The sequence below is a fragment of the Hylobates moloch genome, unplaced genomic scaffold (genome assembly GCF_009828535.3).
Source record: "Hylobates moloch isolate HMO894 unplaced genomic scaffold, HMol_V3 SCAFFOLD_2, whole genome shotgun sequence".
Lineage (NCBI taxonomy): Eukaryota > Metazoa > Chordata > Mammalia > Primates > Hylobatidae > Hylobates > Hylobates moloch.
Window position 1 is genome coordinate 168352516 of NW_026652277.1, and position 18629 is coordinate 168371144.

Consider the following 18629-nt stretch of genomic DNA (forward strand, 5'->3'; position numbering starts at 1 on the left):
TGGGTGGCCAGGCAGAGGTGCTCCTCACTTCCCAGACGGGGCGGCCGGGAAGAGGCGCTCCTCACTTCTTCCCCGACTGGGCGGCCGGGCAGAGACGATCCTCACTTCTTCCCAGACAGGGCCGCCGGGCAGAGGCGCTCCTCACTTCCCAGATGGGGCGGCCGGGCAGAGACGCTCCTCACTTCCCAGATGGGGCGGCCCGGCGGAGGCGCTCCTCACTTCTCAGACAATGGATGGCCGGGCAGAGGCGCTCCTCACTTCCCAGACGATGGGAGGCCGGGAAGAGTCGCTCACTTCCCAGACGATGGGTGGCCAGGCAGAGGCGCTCCTCACTTCCCAGACGGGGCGGCCGGGAAGAGGCGCTCCTCACTTCCTCCCCGACTGGGCGGCCAGGCAGAGACGATCCTCACTTCTTCCCAGACAGGGCCGCCGGGCAGCGGTGCTCCTCACTTCCCAGACGGGGCGGCTGGGCAGAGGCGCTCCTCACTTCCCAGACGATGGGTGGCCGGGCAGGGGCGCTCCTCACTTCCCAGACAGGGCGGCCGGGAAGAGGCGCTCCTCACTTCTTCCAAGACGGGGCGGCCGGGCAGAGACGCTCCTCACTTCTTCCCAGACGGGGCGGCCGATCAGAGGCGCTCCTCACTTCTTCCCAGATGGGGTGGCCGGGCAGAGGCGCTCCTCACTTCCCAGACGGGGCGGCTGGGCAGAGGTGCTCCTCACTTCCGAGACGATGGGTGGCCGGGCAGAGGCGCTCCTCACTTCCCAGACGGGGAGGCCGGGCAGAGGCGCTCCTCCCTTCCCAGACGAGGCGGCCGGGCAGACGTGCTCCTCACTTCCGAGACGATGGCTGGCCGGGCAGAGGCGCTGCTCACTTCCCGGCGGGGTGGCCGGGCAGAGGTGCTCCTCACTTCTTCCCAGACGCGGTGGCCGGGCAGGGGCGCTCCTCCCTTCCCAGACGGCGAGGCCGGGCAGAGATGCTCCCCACCTCCCAGACGGGGCGGCGGCCGGGCAGGGGTTGCAATCCCAGCACCCTGGGAGGCCAAGGCAGGTGGCTGGGAGGCAGAGGCTGCAGCGAGCCAAGACCATGGCACCGCACTCCAGCCCGGGCAACACCGAGCACCGAGTGAGCGAGACTCCGTCTGCAGTCCCAGCACCTCGGGAGGCCGAGGCGGGCAGAGCACTCGGGGTCAGGAGCTGGAGACCAGCCTGGCCAACATGGCGAAACCGCGCCTCCAGCCAAAGGAGAAAAAGCAGGCAGCGGCGGTGGCGCGTCGGCAATCCCAGGCAGCCTGCAGGCCGGGGCAGGAGAATCACGGGACCCGGAGGCAGGGAGTCTGCAGCGAGCCGACTAGATTCCAGCCTGGGCCACAGAAGGAAGAAAAAGAAGATGAGGAGGGGAGGGGAGGGGGAAAGAAGAAAGAAGAAGAAAAGAAAGAAAGAGGAAGGAAGGATGGAAGGAAGGCAGGCAGGAAGGCAGGCAGGCAAAACTTATTTTTTTAAAATCAAGTGTATTTAGGTATAATTGACAGAGTAAAATTCACTGCTTCTAACATGCAGTTAGATTAGTTTGATGACACACACACAGACACATACAGTCACACACACACGTATAGTCATTTAGCCACTGCCATGATTAAAATAGAGAATATTTCCATCACCCCGAAAAGGTTCTTCATGTCTCTTTGCAGTCAATCCACTTTTCTTCTCACCTCTGGACCATGTAGTTTTAGCTTTCCAGAATGAGCTGTAAGTGGAATAATAGGGCATGTCACCTTTTGTGTTTGGCTTCCTTCACTTAGCATGATGAAACTCATCCACTTGTTGGATGTATCAGTGTTTTGCTTGTTGTTGCTGCCTAGTACTCCAGCATGTGAATGTCAGTGTGCCACAATTCCTACACTGTATAGCTATTCACCACTTGAGGGACATTTGGACTGCTTCCTTCAGAGTGATTCTGATGCAGATGCTATAGACATTTGGGTACAGGCCTTTGAGTGGATACATGTTTTCATTTACGTTGGGTTAAAAACTCAAGAGTGGGATTGTTAGGTCATATGGTAAGTGTGTGTTTAATTCTATGAGAAACTGTCAGACCGTTTTCTGAAGTGGCTGTGCCATCTTGCGTTCCCACCAGCTGTGTTTGAGGAATCCTGTCGTTCCACATTCTCATCAGTGTTTGGTGTTGTCAGCTTTTTTTTTTTTTTTTTTTTGAGATGGAGTTTCACTCTTGTTGCCCAGGCTGGAGTGCAGTGGTGTGATCTTGGCTCACTGCAACCTCTGCCTCCCAGGTTCAAACGATTCTCTTGACTCAGCCTTTTGAGTAGCTGGGACTACAGGCATGCACCACTGCGCCTGGCTAATTTTTTGTACTTTTAGTAGAGACAGGGTTTCACCAGGTTGGCCAGGCTGGTCTTGAACTCCTGACTTCAGATGATTTGCCCGCCTTGGCCTCCCAAAGTGCTGGGATTACAGGCGTGAGCCACCGCACCTGGCCTGGTGTTGTCAGCCTTCTAAAAGTCATTTTGGTAGGTAATGGTATTATTGTGACTTTACTTTTCCTAATTACTAATAATGTTGAGTATCTTTGCCTGTACTTATTGCCTTCTGTATCTTGGAAGACTTAGTTTTAAATGAAGATTATTTTAATTATAAAAGTAACCACTTTAAAGTTCTAAGAAATTCTAGTTTGTTAGAAATTCCGTATGTTACCTTAAACTCTTTTTCCTCTGTATACATTGTTCTTCTCCTTATGTCATCATAGCAATAGTTTCTAGGAAATACCCCAGCTCCCTCATCTCATCTTATACATGCACAGTGCTCTGAGCCCTTCAGTAAAGCCAGAACACACCAGGATGGCCTCCTTGATTCACTGTTTCCTGACAAATCCTTTATTAAGGGGCCATGTCTGAGACTCTCATTAGTAAAAAGTTACTCGGACTGAGTATGGGAGATGAAGGCATATTAAAGAGAAAACCTTCTATATTTGGCAGTTCTGAGCCCAGAGTCTAAAATAGCCAAGCCAAACAGTTCCATTGTTATGGCCACCGGGCCAAGGGGACTGACTCAAAATGTAAACTGTGAAAGGTACTGAGTGCATAGTTCTCTAGCGAGAAAGGCCAAGTAACCCATCCCTGAGGAGCCCTTGACCGCTGCTCAGAAAGCCAGTGGGAGAATCATTCTCATTCACTAGGGGGGGAAGCTAGATGTTCAGAAAAAACTCTCAACTTCTTATGTACACACACGTGCATGCACAAGGTAAGGCAGTCATTCAAGTTCCAATATTTCTAATCAACTGAATCAAATTTAATTTGCAGAGAAGGGATAATTTCTGCGACTTTATTACTTTATAAGCACTCCAAGTTTAGACAGTCTCTATGTAAACCATTTTGACCCTGCCTCTGTTCCAGACAGTTTCAGAGTTGGACTGCTCTGCTCCTCTTCACTTTGTGCAGCACGTGTTGTAAGAACATTCATTTGGCGTTAAATACCCACTGCCTTGCTTTGAAAATGATCTTTCCATTTTTATCTCCTCACCTTCTTATGAGCTCCTTGAAAACAGAAACCACATGTCATGTCATACTTCTCTGTACCTCACAGAACTCTTCCACAGCCAGACTCACTACATGCTGTAGAGTGACTCAATGAATGAAGTACCGCAAACATCTGAATTTTAAATAAGGGGCCTAGTTCCCTACTTCTTCTAGCTTCTGTGGGCTTGCCATATTTTTCCTTTTTAACAATAACTTTTTAAAAATAGTAAAAAATAACCATGTATTTTCTTGCACCTCTTGGAAATCACACAAAAGCTATTAGAAGAATGAGGGAAAATGCAAATGCGTTTGAAACCATGATATCATGAAAAGACAATCTACAAGAGGAAGGGCTGCCTAGTGTGTGAGGTCTAAGGGGGTCCGAGAAGATTCCAGTAAAGGACCCCTGTGACAGCAAATCGTAGGCGAGGCCAGCAGCTTTCCAAAGTAGACAGCGTGCCTTGAAGGGTATGACCCATGGTCCCTTGTTCGGAGGAACAGAATGATGGATGCATGGGCTGGAGGTGGAAGCTCCCTTCCCTGGACGTTGTATGGCTGAAGGTGAAGCAGGGAGGGCAAGGTTGTAAAAGATGTGCAGGAACTTTCAGACAGCAGTTACTGAGAGGCGGGTGGAGAAGACTAGTTCCACACCATCAGCCCCTGTAGATCAGGAATAAGTGAGCCAAAAGCATCTAATCACATACAACCCTGATCAAAGAAAGAATTTCTACTAGCCCAGAACATGGCCTGGCCGCTTCCCCACAAACCCTTCTAGAAATGGCTGATAGAGGAAGAAATCACAGTATGAAAAGATGAGTAATAAACAAAAAAGTCATTCATTCATGAGCTACACAAACATATCATGAGATAAAGGGGGAAAGCAGCAGAAAAAGCGAAAGGCAAATGAAGAATATGTACCAGAAAAATGCTGTAACAACATAGATCAAAGTTCTAACCACATATACTACCAAAATGTAAAGTATTAATAAATCAGTCATCTCTATAAAAATAAGAGTTTAAAGCAGAGGTATAGTTCTAGAGAGAATATCTGGCAAGACAATAGAAGACACTGAAGCTGTCTTAGGAAAGAAATAGAAAAGAACAATTAAGAAGTGGAGAAATTCTTGCCTTTGAGAAATGAAAAACCAATTTGAACACAATGCAAAGGAGAATAGATTCAGTGAGGGAGAGGCAAGACAGGACTAAGAGTTGCAAAGTAAAATGGAAATAAGAAATAAGCAGAGTTTAATCCGGGCATGGCGGCTCACGCCTGTAATCCCATCACTTTGGGAGGCCGAGGTGGGCGGATCACTTGAAGCCAGGAGTTCGAGATCAGCCTGGCCAACATGGTGAAACCCTGTCTCTACTAAAATTACAAAAATTAACTGGGCATGGTAGTGCATGCCTATAGTCCCAGCTACTCAGGAGGCTGAGGCAGGAGAATCACTTGAACCCAGGAGGTGGAGGTTGCAGTGAGACAAGATCGAGCCACTGCACTCTAGCCCGGGCAGGGAGACTTTGTCTCAAAAAAGAAGAAGAAGAAAAAAGAAATAAGTAGAGTTTCAAAGGTTCTATGTATGTATGTATGTATGTATATAGTCTGTAACCCTTTTGGTAAAAAAAAAAAAAAGATATATATACACCCCCTGCCCACACACATACACAATAAATATACTTCAGGAATACATCTGAAAATAAAAGAATGCTTGAATCTATAAGTTAAAGGGACACATGTAACAGAAAAAACTGACCCAGTGAACAATATTAGGACACAATTTTATTTGGTTACTATACTTTAAAGATAGAGAAAGAGTCACCAAGTAGCCAGGCTGAAAGTTTGTCACCTATATAAGGAGAACAAATTGTTATCATTTGATGAAGACAGTCAATGCCTGCAGTGACCTCAAGAAAATAAAGTGCAATCCAATGATTTTTTTTATTATTTTTTTGAGACAGGCTGGAGTGCTGTGACATGATCTCAGCTCACTGCAACCTCTGTCTCCCATGTTCAAGTGCTTCTCCTGCCTCAGCCTCCTGAGTAGCTGGGATTACAGGTGTCCACCACCACACCTGGCTAATTTTGGTATTTTTAGGAGAGATGGGGTTGGTCAAGCTGGTCTCGAACTCCTGACCTTAGAAGATCTGCCTGCCTCGGACTCCCAAAGGGCTGGGATTACAAGTGTTAGCCATCACGCGTGAATCCAGTGAATTTTATAACCAAGCTCTCATTTCTATATAAAAGCAATAGCCAATCATTTAAACATATCTCAGATAATATAGTTCCTATGATCCTTTCCCAAAAATGTTGTTAAAAAAAAAATTCAGTAAGTACAGTGACGAATGGAGTAATGTGTCAGCATTATTGGTAGTGATCATTGAAATTGATATTAAAACGAGTGTGTTTTTGGCTACAAAACAGAATATAATATCACAAATCTGAAAATAAATGTTATAACTCCCAAAGACTGAAAACAGAAAAGAGAGAATGTTGGAGATGGTGTAATACACTGATTTCTTCAATACACTTGTTTTTTGGAAAAGTATCATTAAAAACTGATAAGTATAATTAGTTCAGCAGCAATATATTTTAAAAAACTGAGAAGTAATATCCTAGGTATATTTTAAGATATAAAGGAAAACACTAAAAGTAATGATATAATCAACTAAATCAGGTCATGAAGGGATGGTTTGAGGAGGAAGCAGAAAGATACTAATTTTATGATTGTTCATGATAGGAAGTTAATTAATACTGTCTAAAGAAATAGGGTATTAATTATATAAGGTTATACAGGTAATCATTTGACTAAAAATACAGCCCTTCCAAATTATCAGGAAAAATACAGATAACCAACACATACTGAAAATAAAAGACACCAGAAGCAATAAAAAGCCCTAGTGTGAATAGATGATAGAATATGAATAGATGACAGCATTGATATGACAAAATTGACATGATAGAATTAAGACCAAACATTTCCGACATTTAAATAAATGAAAAGAGGCTTAACTCCTTTATTGGAAAAAATGAGATGACTCCCTAGCTTGATTACAAAGCAAAATCCAACAATATGCTGCATATATGAAGTATAACTTTTCCTGAGAAAAGCTAAAAAAGAAAGAATACACAAAAGCATGCTAGGGAAATATATAGCAAGTGTCATAATCTAATCAAAGTTGAATTTATGGGAAAAGATACTAAATAAGATAAGGAGGGCCCTAAATAATGATAGAGAAGGAATCCTCAATGATTTTAAAGGGGGATTTTATAAAATATTTAATACATAGAAAATTCCAATAAAATTTAAATTGCTCTAAAGCATAGAAAAAGAAGGAAATTTTCCAAGTTTAAAAAATAAATTAGCATAATATTGGCACCAAAGAACAACAAAGATAAAGGAAACAAGGAAACTACAGACAAATGTTTATGAATATTGATCTAGAAATCCTAAACAATATGTTATCAAACAGTGGAGAGCATTAAAATAATTATTATTCTATGTCTAAGATGAATTACTCCAGGAGTGCAAAGATGGCTCAGTATTAGAAAATCTCAGAATACAAATCATATTTATAAGTCAAAAGAGAAAAATTATATTATTATCTCCATTAATACTGAAAGGCATTCAATAAAATTTCCACCTCTACATTTGTTTTAAAAATTTCTAAGAGATGTTGTAACCATTTATATCATCAGGAAATAGGTAGTGGAGAGAGGGATTGGGAAAGAAATAGAAATATATGAATTTTGTAATTAGTCATTGTAGGGAGTAAGAAATTATGCAAATAATTGCAATAGAAGAAGCTTAAAAGTAATACCCTAAAGGATAGAACTTTTTCTGATTTATTATTCCTATTTTAATCATGTTTTCAAAACAAAGCTCAAGACTGTTTCTAGGAATACAAAATCGAGCATGGAACAAAGTGAAACTTACAATTTTTGACATCCAATAAAAAATTACCAGGCATACAAAGAAGTAGGAACAGAGAACCTATCTTGAGGAGAAAAATAAATCAATTCAAACTGACCTAGAAATGGCACAGATGATAGAATTAGTGGACATGAACATTAGAACAGTTATGATACCTATATTCTCTATGTTTAAGAACCTAGAGTAAAGATTGAGCATGTTAAGTAGAGATAAGGAAAAAAATTGAAGTCCCAAATTAAACTTCTAGAGATAAAAACACAGTGTCCGAGATGAGAAATACACCATATGAGTCAACAGCAGATTAAACATTATGGAAGAAAAGATTAGTGAACTTGAAGATAGCAATTGAAACTATCAAAAAGGAAAGACAGAGAGAATCAGTGAACTGTGATACAATTCAGTGAATGTAATCGGAGTCTATAGAAGTGAGTAGGAGGGGTTAATAGAGAGATAGAAATAATGCTTAAAATTTCTTCAAATTTGATGAAAACTTCAAATACATAGATCTAAGAATCTCAATAAATACTAACCACAAAAAACATCAAGAAAGGCACATCATAAAAATCTTAAAAGGCCAGCCTGGCCAACCTGGTGAAACCTTCTTTCTACAAAATATACAAAAATTAGCTGTGTGTGGTGGTGCATGCATATAGTCTCAGCTACTATGGAGGCTGAAGTAGGAGGCTTGCTTGAGCCTGGGAGGTGGAGGTTGCAATGAGCCGAGATCACGCCACTGTACTCCATCCTGGGCAATAGAGCAAGACCTGTCTCAAAACAAAAACAAAAACAAAAACCTTAAAAAGCAATAAGAGAAAAAAGATATCACAAATAGGAACAAAGATAAGAATGACAGAAAATTTCTCATTGGAAATGATACAAACAAGAAGATGGTAGAAAAACATCTTTAAAGTACTGAAAGAAAGAAAGGGAAACTGCCAATCTAAAATTCTTGACCCAGCAAAAATACTTTCAAAAACGAATGGAAAATACAGACTTTTTCAAACTTACAAAGTCTGAAAGAATTAATTACCAGCAGACCTATACTACAGAAAATATTAGTCTTGAAGTTCTTTCAGAAAAAATGAAAACAGTGTCAGATGGAAATCTACATCTACACAAAAAAATGAAGAGCAGTGAAAATAACTACATGGGTAAATGGAAATATTTATTTTTTTCTGGTTATTTTCTTTAAAAGACAATGAACTGTTTAAAGCAGGTATTGGCAAACTTTTCCTGTACAGAGCTGGATAGCTCATGTTTTAGGCTTTGTGGATCACATACAGTCTCTGTTGCATATTATTCTTTGTTTTTTAAAAAACCTTTTAATCATGTAAAAACCATTTCTAACTCAAAGCTAAAAATGCTGTCTTTGGCCTGTGGGCTGTAGTTTGCCAATCAAAACAATAGTCACAATGTGTTGTGCAGAGGCTGGGAGGGAAGAAATACGAGTGTACTATTGTAAGTTTCACATATAATCTATGAATGCTGCAATATTACTTGAAGGTACTGTTAGAGTTAGGTTTACTGTAAACCTAAATCAAAAATTAAAAAACAAAATAATTATAGCTATTAAGCCAACACAGAAGATAAAGTGAAATCATTTAAAATAACTTATAAGAAGGCAGAAAAAGAAAGAAAGGGTTACAAAGGACAAACAGAACAAAAAGAAAACAAATAGCAAGATGATATATTTAAACTCAGTCATGTTAGTAATCACAAGAAATACAAATGGTCTAGACACTCCAGTTAAAAGGCAGAGATTGTCAGATTGGACAAAAAAGTGAAACTCAACCACACGCTGTCTACAAGAAACTCACTTTAAATATAAGGAGAGAAAGATAGTTTAAAAGTGAAAGCATCCCCAGCAACTCATCGGTGGAAAAAGCAACTAGTCACAGTTTAAATCTCATTCTCCCAAGAAAATGCTCATCTTAGCACAGACGAAAGCTTGCAGCCACAGGAAAGGAGCTCGAAGTTAGAATTTCAATGATTAGTCTTATCTTTCTCAACAACTATAAATTCAGCACCAGATTATCCTCATCAACACTGCAGATTCCCCATGGTGCTAGTGCTAGAAGCTGGAATACATGTTTTTCTTGGGAAGATCTATTTAAGGTCTGTTGCCCTGTGCAACAAATCTCTGGGTCACATGCATAAGGAACCACATTCATTGACCCTTAACCAATGAATGCCAATGGCAGATCCCTCATTCTGATTGGGTCTCCTTTCTTCCCCATGTGCCTCCTCTAAGGGTCACTTGTTGGCTATTGAGGTGATGGGTTGGTTAGTCAGTCCCCGGTGCAGATCAGTCAGGATTTCCCTCCTGGCTTGACCCCGCTCCCAGGATCTTAGGGCTGGGAAGGGCCCAAATCCCACTAAACTCAGTCACTCCCAGACATGTGCTTTCCTCACAGGTGATGACAGGTCATGGACCTAGAACAGGAGTGAGGTAAAATTGAAGTTTAGAGCAGGGAGCATGTGTTCTTTTTATCTTTGTAAGACTTGTAGCAATTCTTCAGGAATTATACACCTAAGAACTAAATATTTGAATGTATAGTTAAAAAGAGGTAGGCTCTCTGCTATTGCATGGGCAATGGATGGCTCATACCCACTTTCACTCTAGCCTGTTACCTCCTCTCAATACCCTCTGGGCTGGTCCTCATGTTTCCTCCTGAGCCCTGCAGTTTCTTTCTGAGGTGCTGAGCACTGGACACCCACAGCAAGCTGCAGGTATTGGCATTGTGTTTGTTTTAGCATCAGGTTAACATTTGGAAAAGTGAACCACAGAATTATCATGTTTTTTGTCCTTTGTATTTTATCAGGAACCTCGGAGTGATGGTGTGCTCCTCCCTGTGTGACATAGGTGGGATAATCACCCCCTTCATAGTCTTTAGGCTGATGGAGGTTTGGCAAGCCTTGCCCCTCATTTTATTTGGTAAGATTTTGTGGAGCATATATTATTCCTTCTTTTTCAGCTCGGCAGTGGGCTCAGCATGGGTGGAACTGAGTGTGAGTACTCAGTGATATTTGTTGAGTGAAGGGAATGATATTTCTCAGTGAGTTTACAGAAGGCAAGGATGGTGCATGCTCTTGGGATGTCTCCTGGCTTATTCTCTCTTGCTTCATGGGAAAGATAAGAAGCCATTCCTGGGATATGGGTCAGGGATTTCCATCCTCTGGCTCTGGACTCCAATCATTCATACTACAGGACAGAATCTGAGAGACCTTTTGACATAGTCTCCTGATAAATCTGATCACCAATTCTTACACATTTAACATATAATTGCTAGAGTCTTGAAGATGCTGAATTATCATCTCTCTTCTGTGTCTAGATCTTAACAATTGAGAACACTCACAAGGAGATGAGTGGGAATCAAAGTTCTGTATCAGCTTTCTTCCTGATACAGTTGGATGAGAGAAGGGAGAGGGGATTCCTACTTGTCTCTCCAAACCTAGGCCAGGGAACTTCCAAGACTCTGCTTACCCACTTGATAGAAGGCAACAGTTGCTGGTTGTTTGCAGAGCCGGCCATGCCTGGGCACAGCTGAATACAAAAAGAGGGATGGAGGAAGAGATAGGGAAAGGGAGAAAGGAAGATGGGGGGAGAAAGGGAAGTAGAAGGTGAGGGGAAAAAAAAGAGAGAAAAGAGTGATGGGAGGGGTCCACCCTGCCCACATATAGACTGTGCTTTATAGCTAATTCTATGTGTATATGTACCCCAATCAACAAATCCTCAAATACTTAAACATCAGTTACTACGGAACTTTATACTTCTATAGAAGTAAAATGAAGGCAATGTTTCCTTTACTTACTCTGACATTTCCCCAGTTATCTGATTGTTTTAATTTTCCTTTATAAATATTCCTAACTTTTTTTCTTTTAAAAAAATAGTATCTCTCCCATCTGTGTTGTCTCTCCTTCTCTTTGGCTGGCTGTGATTATTTCTGTAATGACATTGGCTGTGCTCTAATGGCTCCATTTGCAATCTGTTTCCTTTGAAGCGGTGTTGGGCCTGCTTGCTGCGGGAGTGACGCTACTTCTTCCGGAGACCAAGGGCATCGCTTTGCCAGAGACCATGAAGGACGCCGAGAACCTTGGGAGGTGAAGCCCATGGTGCCCAGGACTCCGAGGCCCATGAGTCTGACACACCCTCCAAAAGGGGCCTAATATCACTCCACATTCTCCATTTCCTCTACCTTAAAAGTTTAGGAGAGCTTTACAGATACTTGTATGTCTTTTTATTACTCCCAGAACTGCTGTGAGGAGAAAAACCCATGATAGCCACTGACTTTATGTAAGAAAATAATGAAGAGCAAGACTTGACAGTTACCTGTTCTCAAGTGCATGGCAGAGAATGATTTGTCTGTGATGTTGGCTGTGGTGCACCAAGATCCCTAGGTCACCCCAAGAGTTAATGACTCTGAGTGGGGAACATTTTAAAATCAATCTTCTGTCCTCTGAGCAATTGTTGTCTCAGATTCTTTAGTAACTTTTTTCACAAAATTCTTTTGACAGAGAGCAAGGTTTGCTGGAGTTTCATATTCTAGTCTTAGAGCAATAAAAAAGGAAAGGAAGGAACAATGCTTGATGAGGTGATCTCTCTCGGGATCCTTTACAGGCTCAGTTCTATGGATTCCACAGCAAGGATGCATGTGTCCTCGTGAATAGAGAGAGAAAAGTCTATGCGGTCCTACGACTTACGTTTGAACCTAGGTCACCTGACTCAGTAGGCCATGTGACTTTGGGAGTGTCATTGAACCCTATGGAGCTTTATTTTTCATTTAATTTCCATGCCTGAAAAATAGTCACAATAACACTTAATTTACAGAGTTTCTATAAAGATCCAATCAGATTAAGTGGGTGACGGTGACTAATCTATTGCCTGGCACATAGTAGGTGTTTAATAGAGCTCAGATTTTCTCCATTCTTCTTGCAAATTGTGCTATTTCCCCAGTGATCCTCAAAACTAAGTGTGCAGAAGAAGCACAAAAGGAACATGCTAAAATGCTAAATTCCTTGGCCTTCTTGGTTTTTGGTTTAGAATGTGAATGATGCAACTCAGGAATCTGTTTGAATAATCTCTGCCAACAATGCACATGCAGATAGGCACTCTGTACACTTCACTTGGGGAAATTCTAGATTTCTCAGTACTGATAAGGGCAAAACACTATTTTAACAGTAAATACATTTTCTAGTTGCTGATGATTTCCTTCTTTTTGATCCCAAATGGTGTGTTATCTGGTTTAAAGATGTTTCATTCTAGTTTGTTAACAGCCACTTGGTTGTCTTTTTTTTCTCTTTTTTGACTTGGAGTTTCCCTCTTGTTGCCCCGGCTGGAATGCAATGGCACTACCTTGGCTCACCACAAACTCCGTCTCCCAGGTTCAAGTGATTCTCCTGCCTCAGCCTCCTGAGTAGCTGGGATTACAGGCGCATGCCACCATGCCCGGCTAATTTATTATTTTTAGGAGAGACAGGTTTTCTCCATGTTGGTCAGGCTGGTCTCGAACTCCTGACCTCAGGAGATCTGCCCATCTCAGCCTCCCAAAGTGTTGGGATTACAGGCGTGAGCCACCACGCCTGGCCCGGTAGTCTTTTAAGATGTTCTGCTTAATCCCTTCACTCCCTCATCCTAATCATTCCCGCCCTGCCAGGGGAGGCGGGTGCTGCTGCCAAGAGCCCTGAACCCGCTGTGCATCCTTGGTTCTTGACGATACTCTTCACACGTTATAATAATTGTTTATTTCATTGTCTGTCTTCTCTACTATACCAATTCCATAAATAGTAGCCACAGTCTATGGCCAGAGTGATCATGTTGATTACTCCTTCTTCCCCACTTGCAAGAGGAGAATGTCAGGAACGGAAGTGACTGTAACTCTAGCTAAGCTTCACTGCGTGTGTGTCAGCCTCCCTGAAAGCTCATGTGCATTTCACCGAATCCTCCCAAAACATTGGGAGGCAGCTTCTATGGTTACCAGACCCATTCCACAGATGAAGGAGATAGTGACATGTATCCCCAAAGTCACCGGATTCAAAATGAGTTAGCCAGGAACGTGATCAACCTTCCACTTCAGGGCTTGTCTGACTCTTTCTGGAAAGGGCCAGATAGTAAATATTTCAGGCTTTGGGGCCCTGTGGTCTCTCTTGCCACTACCCAGTTCTGCCCCTGCATTGGAAAAGTAGCTACAGGCAATGCGTGAAGGAATGATTGTGTCTGGATTCCAGTAAAATGCTATTTATGGATGTTGAAATTTGAATTTCATGTAATTTTTTAAGTGTCTTGAAATATTTTCATTTTTTCCAACTATTTAAAATGTAAAAACCATTTGTAGCTCACAAGTTGTACAAAAGCAGGCTATAAGCTCGATTGGGGCCACAGGCTGTAGTTTGCTGTGCCCTTTTCTTCTTTGTTGTTTGCCATCCTTACTTTCTCTTTGTCTTGACACTTATTCATTTCTGTGTACAACTTTGCAACAGTTTTATCATCAACAAACTGATTGCTTATTTATTTATTTTAACTCCAACTTTTAATTTTGTTGTTACAGAAAAGCAAAGTCCAAAGAAAACACAATTTACCTTGAGGTCCAAACCTCAGAACCTTCGGGCACCTGAGAGAGATGCTTTGCGGCGATTTAGTGTTGGAGGGATGAAGATGGAGTTATCCTCTGCAGAAATTCGTAGACGCCTTCACTTCTCTGTATTCTTCCTCATACTTGCCTACCCTCAAATTAATATCAGTCCTAAAGAATGGTTTGCGTGGGCTTTGTCTTGTTTTGTTTTCTTTCTTTTAAGTTCTCCAAAGCCTTGGCTATCTTCCACCTGTGCATTTGATCTAGGGAAAGCTGTTGGTGCTATTGGTATTGGGTACTTAATTATCTAAAGGATTTGAAGATCAGTGGAATTTAAATATTGCTATAAAAGAGGGCTGTGTAATTGGATTCCTAGAATAAGTATTCTAGAAAGAATTTTCTAGAAAGAAAATTGGTTTGATTCACTCTCTGAAAGAAAATGCCTTTGCATTTGTATGTATCTATATTGGTGAAAACCTTTCAACATGTAGATTGCTTGGAGAGTACAATCTGCCTTCCATATCTGTGGGTTCCACATCTGTGGATTCAACCCACTGCAAACTGAAAATATTTGGGTAGCTGGGGTTGGTGGCTCATGCCTGTGATCCCAACACTTTGGGAGGCTGAGGGAGGAGGATTGCTTGAGCCCAGGAGTTTTCGACCAGCGTGGGCAACAGCGAGAGCCTGTGTCTACAAAAAAGGGAAAAAAGTTAGCTGGATGTGGTGGCACACACCTGTAGTCCCAGCTATTAGGTTAGGCAGAGGTGGGAGGCTCACTTGAGCCCAGAAATTCAAGGCTGCAGTGAGCCATGATTATGCCATTGCACACCAGCCTGGGCGACAGAACAGGAGCCTTTCTCAAAAAAAAAAAAAAAAAAAAAAAAAAAAAAAAAAAAAAAAAAAAAAAAATTGTGCAGAAAAGATGGTTGCATCTGCATTGAATGTATACATACTTATTTTTTGTCATTATTCCCTAAGCAATACAGTATAACAACTACTTACATAGGATTTACATTATATTAGGTATTATAGTTAATCTAGAGATGATTTAAAGCATAAGGGAGGATGCATGTAGGTTATATGCAAAAATGACATCATTTTATGTGAGGGACTTGAACATTCTCAGATTTTGGTGTCCATGGGGGTCCTGGAACCAATCCTCACAGATACCGAGGGGCAACTGTACTGGTTTTTAGTATGGAAACTGCCTGCAGACCACGTCCTTGTGACATTTACGTACACGTGATAGACTAAAACATGCTCCTCATTCAAACACCAAAAGCCCCATGGCCATTTTAGGGAAGATGTCTCTGCCCCCTTGTTCCAGGAATATTTTATTCTATCTGACTCTTGGCTTTGGCACTCAAAACATTGCATTGTAATTGTGTGACTTTGTTCTTACCTCAGGCTCGTACTCCAGCAGGCAGTGGAAAACGTAATCTTCTTAATTCAAAGTAAGCTCAGTGACTTCAGGGTTTTTCTCCCCTTCATACATTCATGTAAATTTCATGAATTGCAGGTTGTTCCCCTCCTCTGGTGTCCCTAGAGCAGGGCACATAGGTCCCACATGCAGGAGATGGGGTACCACGAGGAACACAGATCCTCCCTTTAAGGGCACTTCTGGACACTGCCCGCAGCCCGTCAGCTGGACCTCATGGCCAGAATATCTGGAGAAGTGGGTGGCTTCAGGCCCTTCCTAGAGTTGGGTTGCTTTACTGTGGAAGTAGGTGAAAGGAGATGGGAGGTGGCCAAGTGTGTCTGCTCTGGTTGGAGGGGTGGATGACCTTGAGGGTCTGAAGTAGGGACCTGCTTGGTTGCCATAGGTGGCCATGACGCCGCCCACCTGGGGCCCCTGAGCAGGTGGACCTGAGACAGCTCAGAGATTCCTTGTGCCATGGGGGTAGGGGGAGCAGCATGATGTGATTTAGGGCTTGTCATGGCTGGTGATATGGTTTGGCTGCGTCCCCACCCAAATCTCATCTTGAATTGTAGCTCCCATAATTTCCACGTGTCATGGGAGGAACCCAATTGGAGGTAACTGAATCATGGGGGTGGGTCTTTCCTGTGCTGTTCTCTTGATAGTGAATAAGTCTCACGAGATCTGATGGTTTTATAAAGAGGAATTTCCCTGCACAAGTTTTCTCTTCCCTGCCACCACGTAAGACGTGCCTTGCTCCTCCTTGCTCTTTTGCCATAATCATGAGGACTCTGCAGCCATGTGGAACTGTGAGTCCATTCAACCTCTTTCCTTTGTAATTACCCAGTCTCGGGTGTGTCTTTATTAGCAGTGTGAGAATGAGTGAATACAGCTGGGATGAAGGTTCCACCCACAGCTGGGGCATGGACCGTATAGCTTATAGCTGGGACCATGTGGGGAGAAAGACACCCTGGAAAGGCTGGTGTGGGCACAGGCTGCCCAAGGAGGGACACTGCCTGCAGATCCATGGCATGAAGGAAGCCTCCTGGGACCTATGTGCCCTGCTCTGGGGACACCAGAGGAGGGGAACAACCTGCAATTCATGAAATTTACATGAATGTATGAAGGGGAGAAAAACCCTGAAGTCACTGAGCTTACTTTGAATTAAGAAGATTACGTTTTCCACTGCCTACTGGAGTACGAGCCTGAGGTAAGAACAAAGTCACACAATTACAAGGTCATGTTCCTTGTACAATTAACTTTTGTAGCCTTAGAATTTATGGGGTTGTGCCATCTGCATTGGTCTGCAGCTTGCTTTTTCAAGTTAACTTCTTTCCACTTCAGCATACAGAGGTCTGACTGGTTTGAGCAGCTGCACAGCAATGTTTTGAGTGCCATCATTGATTGAACCATTTCTGCTTTCTGTTCCTAGAGTGTGGTCCCCTTCATGTGAATGTCAATGATGGGGTTGTTAGTTGGTTCTCCCGCCTCATTCTGTTTGTCATACCCCCCCCTTAGTGGTCCACCTCTCCTTGGGGGCAGCCAGTGGGAGCAGTTAGGGCAGCAGGCTGTCCCCTGTCTAATCACCCAGGCCCTCTGCACCGCCTGGCCCAGACCCTCCTGCCTGCAGCCCAGCAGGATGGGCAGATCAGTTTGGATTCCTGTGTGTCTTGGGTGCTTATGGCGCTTGGCCCACCACACAGAGCAGGTAAGGCGCTGTTCTGTGGGTTCCCGGACTCCCCCGTGCTTCGTCATCCTCTTGCACATCCTCTTGCGCCTTCCTCTTTTTTGTTTTTGTAAATGTCAAAGCTGTAGACTCTGTGTGCAAAACATATTTTTCTTGCTGAACCAAATCCTGTTTGCCTCATCTTACATATTCATTTTGTTCTATTTCTGTATATATAGAACAAAATGTGTATTACATTTTATTTTTATAAATATGTTTTAATGTATTTATAAATATATTTTATAAATGTATTTATTTATGTATTTGTTACATAAAATACATAAATACATTTATACATAAAATACATAAATACATTTAATGCATAAAATACATAAATAAATATGTATTTATTACATAAAACACATAAATACATTTATGTATTTATTAATGTAATACATTTATTATGTATAAATGTATTTATAAATGTATAATAATGTATTTAATAATGTACATAATATATTTATAAATACATTTATTTACATATATTACATTTTATATTGCTTACGACACGGCTTACAAAATGATCTCAAACTTGCAGGGCTATATTTGAAATTTTTCAATAGGTACATTTCCTAAACATATCACTTAAGCATTTTGCCCTGACTCAATTAAATAACTCTCATCTCTAATAGGCACTATCCTTAGTCCTCAAATGCAAGAGCAACGTTTTTACCTTCCAGCGCTTGAGAAGTGTACAGAGGAGGGGACCCTTACTGTCTCCAGTGCTGCAGTCCCCTTGGGGCGGGGGTGGCTGACAAAATAGATCTCAGGGGCACTAGATGGCCTTGGTGCACAAAAGAGATCACGACAGCCAAATGGACTCCCAAAAATGTACTGCCTGTTTCTGTGGCTCTCACACAGACCCTGGCTGGTGACACCAGATGGATTCTTTGCTAGTCCCAGGAGGGTAAAATGGGGACCCTATGAGCTAAAGAGCAGCCGAGAGGAGACGTGAGTAATCCATGACCCCATGTTCCATCCTCTTCAAAGCAGATTCTAACATTGTTTAAGGCTAGCCCTGGACAAAAAGGCTGAACTATTCAGAACATCATGTGTGGGCATTCAGTTACCCTAGTTTAGGAGACACACTTTCAGTTTTCATCTATCCCTCAAGGGACCCTCTGACTGTGACTAGAATTTCCACCCAGTCTCGGGTGGCCTGCAATATATCAGCACACCCTTCGTTTCCCAACTGCTCTCTTTCTTTTCCAAGCACAGCGTGCATTTCCTTTCTAGCCCTAAACACTGGCTGCTCATAAAACCAACCCCTGCCACTTATTGTCTAGCTCAGAGGTCCAGACCTCTCTCAACTGTTCCAAGAATGCTCAGCTTTTATCAGCTCACAGTCCCAGACATGGGCATTATTAATAACATTCACAATTGCTCTTTGTGACAAAGAGCTCTTTAAACATTGGATAGTTTACCCGTGGGAGGCAAGGCTTTTGTGGCCTCATTTTC

General features: G+C 42.5%; 1 protein-coding gene across 2 annotated transcripts in view; it reads left to right on the plus strand.

Annotated features, from left to right (window-relative positions):
* SLC22A1 (solute carrier family 22 member 1) overlaps positions 1 to 14207 on the plus strand; it is a 58253-nt gene extending 44046 nt beyond the window's left edge. The window contains exons 9-11 of one of the 2 annotated variants that reach the window (XM_032166010.1): positions 10282 to 10394; positions 11461 to 11560; positions 14005 to 14207. In XM_032166010.1, coding sequence (XP_032021901.1) covers positions 10282 to 10394; positions 11461 to 11560; positions 14005 to 14071 — 280 coding nt within the window. In that variant the 3' untranslated portion in view covers positions 14072 to 14207. The remainder of the gene's footprint in view (positions 1 to 10281; positions 10395 to 11460; positions 11561 to 14004) is intronic. The other variant, XM_032166021.2, reaches the window with a different exon arrangement.
* The last annotated feature ends 4422 nt before the right edge of the window (positions 14208 to 18629 follow it).